At 39.9% G+C, this 14,643-nt stretch overlaps 1 protein-coding gene across 1 annotated transcript; it reads right to left on the reverse strand.

The window, feature by feature from the left end:
- Positions 1-967: 967 nt before the first annotated feature.
- LOC146304578 (uncharacterized) lies at positions 968-6,194 on the reverse strand. The gene is made up of 8 exons (XM_084713710.1): positions 6,048-6,194; positions 5,905-5,956; positions 5,560-5,672; positions 5,357-5,455; positions 3,598-3,782; positions 2,281-2,338; positions 2,141-2,203; positions 968-2,028 (listed from the first exon to the last, which is right to left on the reverse strand). Exons 1-8 carry the CDS (start codon positions 6,180-6,182, stop codon positions 1,483-1,485), a joined length of 1,251 nt encoding a protein of 416 aa, XP_084569836.1. The 5' UTR covers positions 6,183-6,194; the 3' UTR covers positions 968-1,482.
- Between the last annotated feature and the right edge of the window lie 8,449 nt (positions 6,195-14,643).

Consider the following 14,643-nt stretch of genomic DNA (forward strand, 5'->3'; position numbering starts at 1 on the left):
AACTTCATATTCTGCGCTCCAGACTGTGACAGATGTACGAGCAAGAGGTGAAATGTCCGAGGCGCCGTGTTATGATGAAGCAGCATGTCATAATTGTATGCATACTGCATGCCACAGCACAGACTGTCACGGCAGCAGAAAAAATAAGCGATTTGGAATGCAGCAAAAACTTTGAGTCACTGCTGATGCTGCTGTTGTGTGGCTGAACAAGACCTCTGACCTCCCCTCAGACTCAGACAGAAGTTTTACATTATTTAACAATGTTCTCACCACAGCAATATATTTTGACTTTAAAATGGGTGTGTTAAGTATGTATATTGATGAGAAAAACCAACTACATGCACAAATTATGTCTTGTCAAAGTCAAATTAGAGCTTGGTAAAAGGGCGTTCTTTCATCAAGAATATGTCAAAATAAAGAACCAGACACCATGTAGGATATGTAGGATAATGTTCAGTGAGCATCAGATCTGTTCTTCTATTTCTTTTATAGCAAACTTTTGCTATGAAGAATAAACCGTTGCTATGGACACAGTTCTGATCATCAACTCTGGAGGAACATCATTTTTAAATGAACAAAATCATTTTTATTCAATATTTTGTTGAAATAATAATAGTTGCTGTACATTGTCTTGCTTAATACATGATTAATTCCCAAAAGAAAAAATAACTTGACCCAAATATTAAATTAAAAATGCCTAGGTTGATTTAAAAATGTTTTTAATGCTCCTCCAGAGTCTATGATCAGGTGTTGTTTTTGTATCAAGGAGTTTTGGATGAATAGCTCAGACCGGCGAAAAGAATTCACCAATGAACACACAGGATCTCGTACTGTCAAAATTTCATTTTATTTTTATCTAAAAAATAAACAGTTGATATGGATTCTTACAAGTGCAGTCAACACATTGTAGGAATTAAAGCAACAGGGTTAAGTCTGCAGGCACGTGAGGGACAGCCTCACACCACACCAACCTTGTTGTGAGCAGTTTTATGGAGGAACTACTTTCTTTGTATTGGGAGGAAGGAGTTTCTGCAGATTCTGCTGCAGAAAGAAAGTATTTCTTACGGGAAACTGCTCATAAAAAGGTCTGTGGATTATTCTGAGCAACCGTAATGATTCTTGGAGCACCACAGGACTTTACCATTTAGTCTCATTATATTGGAGCGAGGACAGACGTCTCTACCAGCTGATATCTCCAAAAGTCTGCAACTCAAACCAAAACTATGTAGCTAGTTAAATAACACTACAGGTCAGTGGAAAAATATGCATTTTTGATCCATGGGTGAATTGTCCTTTTAAAATAAACTCCTGAAACATTTCAGCATCAAGCCTTCATCAAAAGAGCCAAAAGTCTTGACTCCCTGACAAAGGCTTGCTGCCGAAACGCCTCAGGAGTTTATGTTAAGGTCCAACATTATAATGCCATGACAATAAAGGCATGTTCAGTGTTTTGAAAGAGAGGGCCTGGGAGTTTTGTGATTTTTATTTCTTGCTGGCTATCCTCTTGGATCTCCTCAGACCAGCGTTTTCTGCCTCCTCTCCACCATTATCTGCAGCTGCCGCGGTTTTCTGTCTGCTGCGCGAGGAGGGAGCTTCCCCAGTTTTCACTTTACTTTGATTCTTCGGCTGTGGGGCTGTGGTCTGTGCTGCTCCGGGAGGCTTTCTTCGACCTCTCACAGCTTGTTCAGGCTCCTGTGGATTTAATTCCCTCTCCTCCACTTTCTTCTGTGGACCTCTGGCTCCTCTAATCAATTTTGTCGGCCTCTCTGCTGCAGCTCCTGACTCTTGCTTTGTCCTCGAAGTCTCACTGCTCTGACTGCCTGTCTGCTTACTCCTCGTTGATTTGCTTTGTTTTGCTGTGTCTTGCAACTTTTTGGTAGATTCAACAGCCTTTTTTCTTGCATTCCCTCGACGTCTCACTTGGCTTTTGGTGGCTTGTTCCTCTGGGGTATCCATGTTTTCTGCTTCCACTTTGTTTTCTGGTGTTTCTTGGGTGCTGATCTGCATTTCAAGGGCTTTACAGGCTTCCTGTGAACACAGTTTTTTTCTTTAGGGTACAATAAATGCTTAAGATACTGCATGCAATATTGTTTTTGCCCACTCAGCCAATTGTGAAAAGCAAACAAAATCAGATTCTCACCTCTTCTTGTGCAAGTTCAGATTTCAGGTTGGATAACTGGCTCATTAACCCTTGTATCTTTAGCTGAAACAGTATAAAAAATAGTCGAAAATCACTAATAATCGATTAAAAAATGTAATAAAAGTTGGAGCCTCTCTTACCTGTTCACTGGCAATTTGTTTTTCAAGCCGCTCTCGCGCCTTAGCCTCCTCCTTCCTCCTACACAGTCAAGGAATCCATGTTAGCATTTCACCCGACATTTTCCTTGGCTATTAATTATTACATCACACGCAGCATATATGGACAATTTTCTCAGCATTCATCGGTGACATTGATGAAATTTAACCCAGGAAAACAACCAATAAGCAACTGGTGTTGTCAGGTTAAGTTCTTGCATAAAAATGTTGCTGTCAGCTGTCACGTTTTGCATGTTTGAACTTTTTTTTTTTAAAGTAGGAGGTACTTATTCATAGTCAGTGTATTACCTATCAGTAGATAGATAGCAGAGGCAGAAGGAAAACATATTTAAAAATCAGTATCTGTTGAAGTGCACACTATATTTAGAATGTTTTCACTGCTTTACCCTGCTGTCAGACAGCCTTTACAGGAAACCATACACAAGCAATACTGCTCTCTCCAAACCAACCAAACTTCACTGGCAAAATCAGTCATTTTAACTTGCATAACACAGGAGCTGCTGCTCAACCGCTGCCTTAATTTGTCAGTTTGTTTGTGCTATTGTGCAACTTCAGAGTTTAAGGATACGTTCAAATTCACCAAAGTTACACAATATCATAAAAAAAAAACCTAACAGATCGAGGCAGCAGCAGACCAGCAACTCCTGTGTTCTGGGAGGTAAAATTACTGATTTGGCCTGTGGAGTTTGGTTGGTTTGGAGAGAGATATTTTGCTGATATAATGGCGGTTTGTCATCAGAGAGGGTTGCCTTGTCAAGTGGTGAAAATATACACTTAAACAGTTTTTTTTGGATGTGCACAGCAGTACATTGCTTAGCTTCCTACACCAGCACTCCTGCTGCTTCTCCAAACTGGTGCTGACCGCCATCTACTGTAGGTGTCACACCGACTATGACCAAGTACCTCATACAAACCCACTTCAAATAGACTCAACTATCCTTTTATGGAATAGTTTGACATCTTGTGAAATATGTTTATTGTCTGAGAGTTAGATGAGAAGATTGATATCACTTTCATGTCTGTACATTAAATATACAGCTCCTGCTGGCGGCTGGCAGTGGCTTCATATTTCAGATAAGACTTGAGAGTGGTATAGATCTCTTCATCCAACTCCTGGCTTTGCTTTTTTGATGTCGACCCAGCACTTTAAACTTGTTTTGACTGCCCTTATGTTCGTTTTTGAATTGAAACCAAGTGATAAATGGAAGGGAGAAAAGCAAAAAGACTGGCATAATTAAATGCAACATTGATCGTCGCTCAAGATGTGTGCGCACAGCTTACTTGTTTGCCACCATCGCTGCCATCCGATTGAGCTCAATTTTCTTTTTATCCAAGACTTTTTTGTTGTTGTCTATTGTCACCATGGCCAGAAGAGTCTTGGCATCCACGTCTGTGAGGTCAGCCAGTGGCGAGGTAATTTCCAGGACCACCTTTGCCCACTCAGTGAGCTCCTCACAGGAAGGAAGCTGACAGAAAAACAACAGATTTATCAGAACGCAACACTTAACATGCAAGAATCCTGCAGATTTTCACACAAGTTTATGATTAGTGGATATACTGGTATGTTTTTCAAGGCCAGTCTGCAGGCTCAGTGGGTTTGTGTTTGAAGTTGTGGACCCAGTCTGCATCCTAACCTTTGCTGGACGTCATCAGCTTCCACGTTTTTTTGTAAATTTCCACTGTTATCTAACAGACTGTAAATGCCAGAGGACTGATCTCAAAGGATCCATCATCTTTTACTTCATATTTTTACTATCATCGACCTTGAAGGGGAGGACATTTTTTGGAAAATAATTCTATTTCAGGGGCAATATAAAATGCTCGTAAAAATGCCTGTACCAGACACCAGCCTGAACATTCGGGGAGAGTTATTATGATGGTTAAAGGTCAGATGTGCCCTGGTATCATCTTCAAGGAATCATCAAGTGGCTGCTGCTGGAAAAAAAACAGTCTTTGAAACCTTGAGTTAAACAGATAGTTCTGATAATTTTCAAGTTGAGTTGCATGAGGTAGTCAGTCAGTGGTCAAACCGTACCATCCTGGTGTCCTGAGTCCCAACAAATACCTGTAGAACACTAAATTGTCCCGGTTTTGACTGCAATTAAACAGGCTATGAGTGTGCAAAAGCACAGACATGCACCCTCAGTTTAATATTTTGCACCCTAAGCTGAAATCTGAATAATAATTGCTAAGTGCAAGGTAGTTGTCAGGACTGCGTACCTTCTAGTTTCGCTCATATATGTGCAGCAACAATATATGAAGGGGCTGAGTGAAGGTCAGTATAGATGAGCGGGTGCTGTGATTAGTAAATACTCTCGAAGCGATCAAATAACTGCTTTCATTGCTCTGAAACAGCTGTTCCAGCCACAGTTAAACATGATAACAGCTCAGCAATGTAAAGACTGAAATGTTATTTTCACCTGCACCCTAGTCATGTTTTCTGGAACCAGGTCTCAGTGTAGGAAGATAAGCAATGTACGGCTGTGGACAGAGTCAGCAGCAAAATATATAAAATAAAGAAAAAATAAGTCAGTTTAAGTGTTCGTATACTACAACATTTTCACCACTTTAACTTTGCTGTCGTGCAGCCTTTTCTGATATGGAAAGTACTGTTATAGAAGGAAAATATCACTTTTCAGATTAACCAAACTCCATAGGCAAAATCAGTACTTTTAACCTTAAAGAAAACCTGAGTTGCTGGTCTACCACTGCCTCGATCTGTTAGTTTGTTTGGGTTTTTGTGTGACTTTGGTGAATCTGAACATACATTTCAAAACACCAAAGTCAAACAATAGCAGAATCTAACTAACCAGGCAAGGCTGCAGTAGACCAGCAACTCCTGTGTTCTTCAAGATAAAATGACTGATTTTGCCTATTGAGTTTGGTTTGGCAAAACAGAGCAATATTTGGCTTCTGTAAGAGTGGTTTCCTGTTGTAAAAAGCTGTCTGACAGCACGATAAAGCATCACCTAAACTGATGAACTTGCTGCTGACTCTGCCCACAGCAGTACATGTCTTAGCTTCCTTCAAAAACACTCACCCTTCTGAGTTCAGCCTGTGCATCCTCCCTGGAAATGAACACCAGCTCTGCAGCCTTCATCTCGTTCTTTAACAGCTTCTGCCCCTCTTCCAGGTCTGCCTGAGGACAGAAAAGATATCCCATTGTATCAGGGCACCTAAGGTGCAACTAAAGAACATTGCTGTGGAAAAAGCAGCAACACTGTATCAGAAAGACAGAAATACCTGCAGATTTTTGATGAGTTTCTCGTCTTTCATCTTTTTAATAAACTCCAAGTCACCTGGGGTCAGCTGATACCCCGTCATCCCTTTCAGCATGGAGGAAGGGTCATCTGGCTCTGAGCGAAATGAAAAATCAAAGGAAAACATTAAATGCAGGAAAAATCCAGCACACCAAAAAAAAGATCTATAAACAGCTTCACAATTAAACTTTAGCTTTCACACATCACTTTCAATGTCACAGAACCAAAGATCAACACTTGAGATCTGGTTAAATCCACATGTATGTTTCAGTAATGTTTATTCTCAGGAAACTCACACAATCGGTCAACTAAAACATGCAGACTGTACCTGTTTTTGTCACAGGACTGTTTTGGTTGTTGTCACCTTGATCTTTACCCGCCTGTTGAGGAAGTGAGATGATTATGTATCATGTCAATAAGATAAAGTTTGATGAAAAGGAGCAATAAAATAATGCATGTTTCTGAACGTACCTCCGTGTTCTCATCACTTGTCTCTTGATCACAAAAATCCAGGTGCCTCTTTACGCACATCAGAGGAAGAGTTCTGTGGAGCTGTCGATCTGATGTGATGTTACCGTACCGACTGTCTAAATATCTGTCCGACATCTCTGAGGTTATTTTGAGCCTTGGCAGTTAAACCCTGCAGAGCTCTTCAGGTTGTTTTAATTCACACTCCCTGTGTTTGACGGGGTGGAGCTGCATGATTGTGTTCACCTGTGGTTCACAGTCGGTTGATTGCTCTTTTTGACCACAAGATGGCGACATATTCTTTTAGTTTTAGTTGCAGCACAGATAGAGGTTTTGGAAAGCATAGTAGCATGTTTCATATAACCAACAAAAACAGGAAGATGATTTACATTTTGCACCTTTTTGCATAGTTTAAACAGCAAATGATGACACATTTATTGTCTAAATTGTATACTAAAACTGTATCACTACCATTATTTTGAACTGACTTCTTCACTGCTGTTGCTAATAGGTAGGTAGCTGTTTATTTGTCCTAGTGATGAAATTTCAGTCTCACAGCAGCAGCGAAGTAAAGATATGAGGAAAAAAGATAAGAGGTGGAAAAAGATAAAGAGGAGAGAAGATAAAGATACTAATACTAATGTGAGAACAGGGTACATTAAAGTGCACAATAAAATTTAAACTAAAGTAAAAAAAAAAAGTCTTGCTGTAAAAATGAAAAAGTTGAGAAAATTTAAAAGTTAGAGTTTGATTCGAAACTCAAAAATCTGTTTTCTCAGTGTTTTTTTAAACATACTATGTGTAAAAAAAAGTGTAAAAAGTGTAAAACAATGTGACAGACAGTATGCCATGCAAATTAGTGCACAAATATTTTTAAAAAGTAGTGCAAACAGTTTTTTTCCACTTAGATTTTTTTTTAAAAAGTGCAAACAGTGTGTGTATCGTAGAAAAAAATATAATAATTATAATAATAAATGTGACCAAACTGTGATTTGTGTCTCAAGCACTGTACTCCTGAGTATAATTTTAAGCACTTGAGTATTTCCATTGTGTTATTTCATACTCCTGCTTACTTTATACTGTACCCCACTTGCATTATTTGACAGATCTGACAGCTACAGCTACTAGTTACTGAGCAGACTTAAATTATACACTCGAACATCTGATCGTCTTATAAAATGTTAGTATTCTGAAAATGTTTTTATGGATTAAAGTACCCAGGCTGGGTGTGGATAAGCTCTGCCTCAAACAGCTACAACAAAATACATTTTAGTTACTTGTAGCCAGAAGGAATCACATCAACACTGTTAGATACACAGTAGTGCGGACAAACACATTCAACGCCAAAAGCAAATTTAATTGAAATGGCAAAAGTAATAGTAGTGTAATTGCTGTCAAAGCCTAAATAAGTAGATGTTGTGTACTTTTCTTCCTTTCAGTCACAGTTGTGTCACAAGGTTTCACATATGCTGAGTGAGTTTCATAGTTCTCTTGGAAAATATTTAGCACAAGACAGGCAGACAGGCAGACAGACAGATATACAGGCAGGTGTGTAGACAGACAGATGGACCCTGATACAAAATAGCCAGATAGCCAACCTGTCTATCTTTAAACTGGGCTGCTGGTGTCACACTGCCAGTCCCACATGTTTGTGGAGCTCCAGGAACTAGAGGAGAGTGCTGAGTCGTAAATACCTCTGTTTTTAAACTGCCCGCTCCCATAATGCCGAGGGAGAGAGGAAGGAGGAAGAGGTCAGGGAGTATCTTTGTGTGTGTGATAAATTGGTGCTTTATGACACTGACTTGGCATTGCCAAGTGGAAAACATTTGCATGGTTTTACATTGCAGGTAACAAATCATTCCTCAATAAAAATCAGATTCATATATGACTTTTCTCATCTTCCTCATACCGACAATTCCTCTCCGGTGTAAGTGTCTCTTTCGACCATGTATCTGTTTTTACACTGGGAGGAAATGTTAAGCAGGTGGTCCACTGTGTCACTGGAAATCTATCTGAACAGCAATGTCCTTATAGATTTTAAAATATTACATTTTCTCTCCACTTTAAAACACACTGTTATTTCACAGAATCTAGTCCAATGGACTGTTAAACCTAAAGTGCTCTTCCGTGCAGCAATTGGCCTTTGCTATGTCCCGCCCCTTTTCACTCTGCGGTCCAGTAGCAAGTGAGCAAACTTATCTCAGTCAACTTTCTCCTGTCAGGTTTACTGGACTTAGATAAGGGACCTGTAAAATTGACATTACATCTGAAATAATATGAAATTAATATTAGTAACACTAGCTAATTAGGTAATGAATCTACATCAATCATTAGCCAGCTAGTAAGATAGCATTTTACTAACATTAGTTAGCTTAAGACGTGTGAAGATATGTCGCTTTTACAGGAAAAGGAGAAAGCTGACCGAGGTTCCAAGCTCCATATGGAGCTTAATTTTAATGAAATATTCAACTAGCTAATTCACATTGTCAAGTCTATTATATAAAAGATTATTTAAATCAAGGTACAAAAGGACTTTTTCCTTTTCATGTTGGATGTTATATCACATGTTTTGAAATTAAAAACCCCAAGTGACCCCATATCACTTTTGCAGCACAGGCACATACACAAACCCATTCAAACCCCACTTTAATTGACATCAAAAGCCTCCCAGACACGATTCAGACAATCGCGTACTCTCTCTGAAAGCCCACACACACATGCAGTGACACGTAACAAATCCACACCGGCCATTGTGTCCTGTAAAAGCTCTCTGGTGCTGAGAGAAGTGTCCCAAAAAGGCCATTTACAGCTGCTTCGACATGTAGCGTATTGAGCAGGCGAAGCAGACAGGTCGTAAAGGGACTGATAAAACAGCTCCCTGCTGGCTGTGGATGTAAGACAGAGCGAGGATTGGATGGAGACAGGTGTTCGGACTTACTGAGAGACTAATGGACAACGAACAAGTGTCACGACTGTGAGACTGAAGGACAGTTTTTAGCCTTTTATCAGAATAGAGAGTTATCATCACGGTAAAAATGGAAATACTAATCAAAAGTTACGTCACTTGAGTTACGTACAGTACGTACGTTTAGAGCAGTGGGTCTTTGGAGCAGTAGGTGTTTAGTTTAGTTTACCTTTAGAAACCTGGAGAAGTAAAAATAAATCTAGTCATAGATTGCTGCAGGGACGACATATTTTGTTTTGACTGGTAAAGCTTTGATACTACTTTGTACTGGGTTATTTCAGTTGATACCTCAAAGGTACTGAGACTGATACCCAACCCTACTTTTCAGAAAAAATATTCCAGCTAAAGACTCATGTTAACAGGAGACCTGACAGGAAAAACAGACTGCGTCCCACAGCGTGTCACCTGAAAGTCTGACAGACGTACCGTCAACTGAGAAATACAAGGCACTGGTGTTTCCAAAAGAGCCCCAAACTCACCAAGCTTCAGAAAATATCACCGACTTTCTACGACATATGTTTTTTTGTAGGGGTTGGAACACAAACCTGCTTATTCTGAGACTCAAAACTCCTTTCATAATAAAAAAATATTTGTTTTCCGATTCATTGAGAAACCAGTTTTGGTTTTGAGGGAACATCAACTGTGATTTTCCAGATCTAAAATGGGACGTAACTAAGAAAATAAATCTCACCACAGGGTTCATTTTGTAGCTATAAGAGCTTTAAGTTGTGTCACACAATCTTCCTCTGTTGAGGAACATCAAGAACGGCTACTTCTGGTGAGATTGTTTTGTTTCCAACGTCAAGAATGAATCTGCAGATACACAGTTTTTTTTTTTACTAAATTCATAGATTGGTCCAGGGTAATGTATTGTATAGGTTTCTATGTTTGACGTATCTTTGTACTCATCTCTTCTGACCTAATGTCTCAAAATAAACAAACTAGTTGACTGAATATGGCAGTCGATGAACAGAATGAGAGTAAAGTAACAGGATACTCAGAGCACATGTGCACATACACGTGCTACAGTATAGACATGTCTAAATCATTAACACACACACACACACACACACATATACACCCACTCACAAGTGATGAGAGACGGCTAGTTGGAAACTTCTAGGCCTGCACTTTCTGTCGTGCCGCTCTCTGAGCTGTCGGTGAGGTTAATTTTGTGATGTTTGTGATTAGTGACCAGTGTAAAGTTACCACATGCCTCAGACAAGCCGAGGACTTGCCCCGTAGAAATGTCTGCGCAATAATTTGTGTTATGTGCTCAAATTCCCACTAATGTGCCGTCAGTCATTCGTCTAATCTCAGGCCTAGTTTCTGTCTAGTTGTTTATATCCAGGGACTTTTTCTCTGTCATACTACCACCCTGTGAAGATCAATTATTGCACTTAAAGCTGCAAATTTAATTTCCCTTTTCTCAAACAAGTGGTCCAACACAGTTTTTCCTACATAAATTCTCTGAGCTCGGGTTTGTTTTATTGCTTTTAGGTTTACATGTATTTTTGACTACATTAGATATGAAATTTCACCGCACATGCCTGCAGTTTCATTACACATTAGTACCTACTTACATTACTCCACAGCTTTTAAAATGCTTGACAGAGCTGCCAATGAAATGTATCAGCACAACATTTATCCACATGCTGTAAACCTTATCCGTCAGAGAGAAGTATATCACCGATCAGCCACAACATTGAAACCACCTACCTAATATTGAGTAGGTCCCCCTCGTGCCGCCAAAACAGCTCCGACCAGTCGAGGCGTGGACTCCACGAGACCTCTGAAGGTGTCCAGTCATATCTGGCATCAAGATGTTGGCAACGGATCCTTTAAAGATAATATAAAGCACAATAAATGAGTTTGTCACACCACAAAAACATGTTAAGTCCCTGTAGACACAACATGTTAATCATTCAAATTTGCCTGGGGGGTTAATAAGTCCAGTAAGTCGTGAGGCGGGGCCTCCATGAATCAGCCTTCTTTTTCCAGCAAGTCCCAAAGATGCTCAATCGGATTGACACCTTGTCAACACCAGGACACCTTCTTCCATGGCCCGGTTCTAACTCCAAGCCGTCACTTCCTACAAACATCAGTGAGCCTTGGGCACCCAGGACCCTTTCATTGGTTCATCAGATGTCCCTCTTTGGACCACTTTTAGTAGGTACTAACCACTCCTGCGAACACCCCACAAGATCTGCCAGCCTGGACAATCTCTGACCCAGCTGTCAAACCATTAAATCATATTTGGTGCCCATTTTTCCTGCTTCAAACACATCATCTTCAACAACTGACTGTTCACTCGTTACCTAATATATCCCACCGCTTGACAGGTGACACAGCCCCATATGACACCTCTCTGTCACAGCCAGCACTTTCCAGCAATTTGTACTAACCACTGAACACCAGGAACACTCAACAAGACCTGCTGTTCTGGAGAGGCTCAGACCCAGTCGTCTTGCCTTCACAACTTCGTCCTTGTCAAAGTCACTCAAATCCTTTTGCTCGCCCATATTTCCTGCCTCTTCAAGAACTAACTCTTCACTTGCTGCCTCATTTATCCCACCACTTGGCTGGTGCCACTGTGAAGAGATTATCAATGTTATTCACGTCACCTGTCAGTGGTTACATTACATCTTGTTTGGTTTATTTTAGTTGGTCCAGCACAAAATCCAATCCGAGTATGTTAACAATATGGTCGCTCATTAGGACTAGACTCCCCATGATGTAGAAATTTTTGAGTCAGAAAACACTGGTATATCCGTAATTACTGTTTTGTCTGCTTGCAAGGTCATGAAATTAATTGGCTGCGTTGATTCATTGAGTGGGAAATAAAAAATCACAGCTCTGCTGAGGTTAAGACCAGCCATAAATACCACCCATTCTCAATGTGATCTATAACACTTTGCTAAATCCTTGTTATTCAGGATTTCGAGGACATATCCTCTATTTTTCTGCTTCCTCCTGTGATAAAGGAGCTCTTCAACTCCATAACAGTCCTCCCCCATGATTGCACCAGTTTTTCATCCTCACTAACCGACTGAGTAAGTTTTATCTTTTCTGGAATGGCCCTTAATGTTGTGTGAAAATGCAAAATTGCAGTTTGTAGATGTTTAGCAGATCTATAATCACTATAGAATGACAGCATATATAACAAGGATTGACAACTATGTGCATCCAAGTGCCAGGAGAGAAGGTGTCAGAATAAAACCCTAAATACTCTTGGCCTGCTTAGGCATATTATTATCTCTGGCTAGTGTACAGTTTCATGCACATACACACACAGATACAATACAGCACTTTTATATACCACTACAGTGCTTTGCAAATCCCTAATACACCATTTCTTACTCTTATATTTTCTTATTATAGGCTTTAATTTGCTGATATAATGTCACGTAGAGTCAGTCCTTCATTTGAGCTCCATCATATCCAATATGTTTGAGGCAATTTTTTTGCGTAGGTGTGCGTCGCTTTTCATTAAAGCTGCAGTCAGAACAGCTGAGTCACTTCCCATATTCCACTGTAGGCTGAAAAAGCCTTGTTTTTTAAAGAGTACATCGCATCGTTTTCTCCTCGCTGAATCATTTCCCCTCTCATCTACTGTCTTGTACTGTACTCATGGCACATTTAATCTATAAGCTTTTAGCTGGGGTAGGCAGTTTATTTTTGGTCTCACTGAGCAAAAATTCCATAATAATCTTTTAGTATAATGTAATTCATCAGATCTGAGACTTTCTCTCCTTCTCTTTGTTCTGTTTTCAGGCTTTATAAACTCAACAATCAACGATCTCTCTCAAGAATTGCTTCCTGCACCTTTAAAGGACCAGCACTTAGGATTTAGTGGCACCTAGTGGTGAGCTTGCAGTTTACAAATACCTCACCTCACTCTCCCTTTCCGAGCAACACTGAGAACCTGCGGTGCGGTGCAACACTGGGTCTTCCATCGAGGATGTGCCCCATCTGTAGATACAAACATGTCATTCTAAGGTAATAAAAACACAAAGATTCTTATTTTCAGGTTACTAAACACAAATGAAAACAACCTTATGAATATTATATTCTATTTCTGCTATATTCTGCCAATAGAGCCTGAAATCTTACACACTGGACCCTTAAAACACAGCCTGATACACTGTGAGAGTTGGGGGGGAAAACACCACAGATCAGAGTTTTGATGCATTTATTTGTCATGACATGTCTGACAGTAAACTATATCCTTCTGAGTGTTGGATTGTTGGTCACATATTTCATCACATCACCTCTTGCTGAGGGAAATAACACACTTTTGTTTTTACCCCCCTTTTTCATGAGCTGAAGTGAAGACTTCTTCTATGGACACAAAATGTCTGTCAAATTTGGTTCTCCAATTTGTGAACAAAATTTAAGAGAACTCGTGAAAAATGGGAGCAAGAACAAGTGCTGCGTTTATATTTTTGTGGAGTATACAAAATAAGATGAGATAAAACTTCATAAATCCCACAGGAAACGTTGCAGTGATACAGCAGATAGCACAATAGCAGAAGCATCAATAAAAGCAAGATATAATAAATACACAAATGGCAAAATAAATGAATGAGTAAATAAGCAAGAACAGGATTTTTTTCACTATTTTCTGACAGTTTATAGACAAAAATAATAAAAATAATGAATAAAAGTCAGAGAAGTTAGTTAACCGCTGGAAAAATTGCTGGTTCAACTTCTTGAATGTGGAGGGAAAATCCAGGGCAGAGTAAATTCACTTAACCAGAACTACATTTTCCTTTCTCCCACAACTCTCACCAATTCCCCAGGTTAAAATCAGCATGGGCACAATCACATAGGTTTTCCTGCCACACACACACACACACACACACACACACACACACACACACACACCTGAGTGAATGAAGGAGTAAGAAAAGAGAGTTGAGCGCGAGATTAATGGCAGCGTGTCAAGGAGAGGAACCACTGACAGCTGGAGGACTTTCAGGCTGAGTCTTGACGCAATTCAGTTCAGACACACACACACACCCGCACACACCCCCACATAAAACAGCACACATTCACACGTATCTGCAGGTCAATCCTTATTTGGTTACCATGGTCTGATATATTTTTTTTTAGTGCAGAAAAAGTCTGACTTTGAATAGAAAAGTAATTCATTTGAAAGCAGTTTATTTTAGCTCTGCTTCATACCATCTGAAGCTGAACAATGCCTATAATTCTATTACAGCGCTGACGTCTGCTCAGAGAAAGACTCTGCCTGTGACTCAACCGTCTGTGACCCTCCTGCCTCACACTGCATCACAATCTAACCCACTTTTTCAAACCGGAGCAGCGGTCGGCACTTAAAGTGTCGGTAACTTATTTTTGGTGCAGCCCCACCCCAGCTCCAAGGTGAAGATACAATGATTTGAAGGGGCTTTCTTAAAGGGGATCTCCACTGATTCTACTCATTAAAAACTGTTTACAGGACTTATTAGGGAGCACTGCTACATATTTGATTGCATAACACATTTTTGGCTCTTTAATAAAGTACCTCAAGTGATAAGATTGAGTCAGTGGCTAATTAGTAAAAGTTAGAAAGAGAAAAACTATTTCTGCGATGCCCTCTTCTATCTGATTAACCAAAGACAGTTGGCA

Source organism: Lutjanus erythropterus, chromosome 24 (genome assembly GCF_056507025.1).
Source record: "Lutjanus erythropterus isolate fLutEry1 chromosome 24, fLutEry1.hap2, whole genome shotgun sequence".
In the NCBI taxonomy this organism is placed as follows: domain Eukaryota; kingdom Metazoa; phylum Chordata; class Actinopteri; order Lutjaniformes; family Lutjanidae; genus Lutjanus; species Lutjanus erythropterus.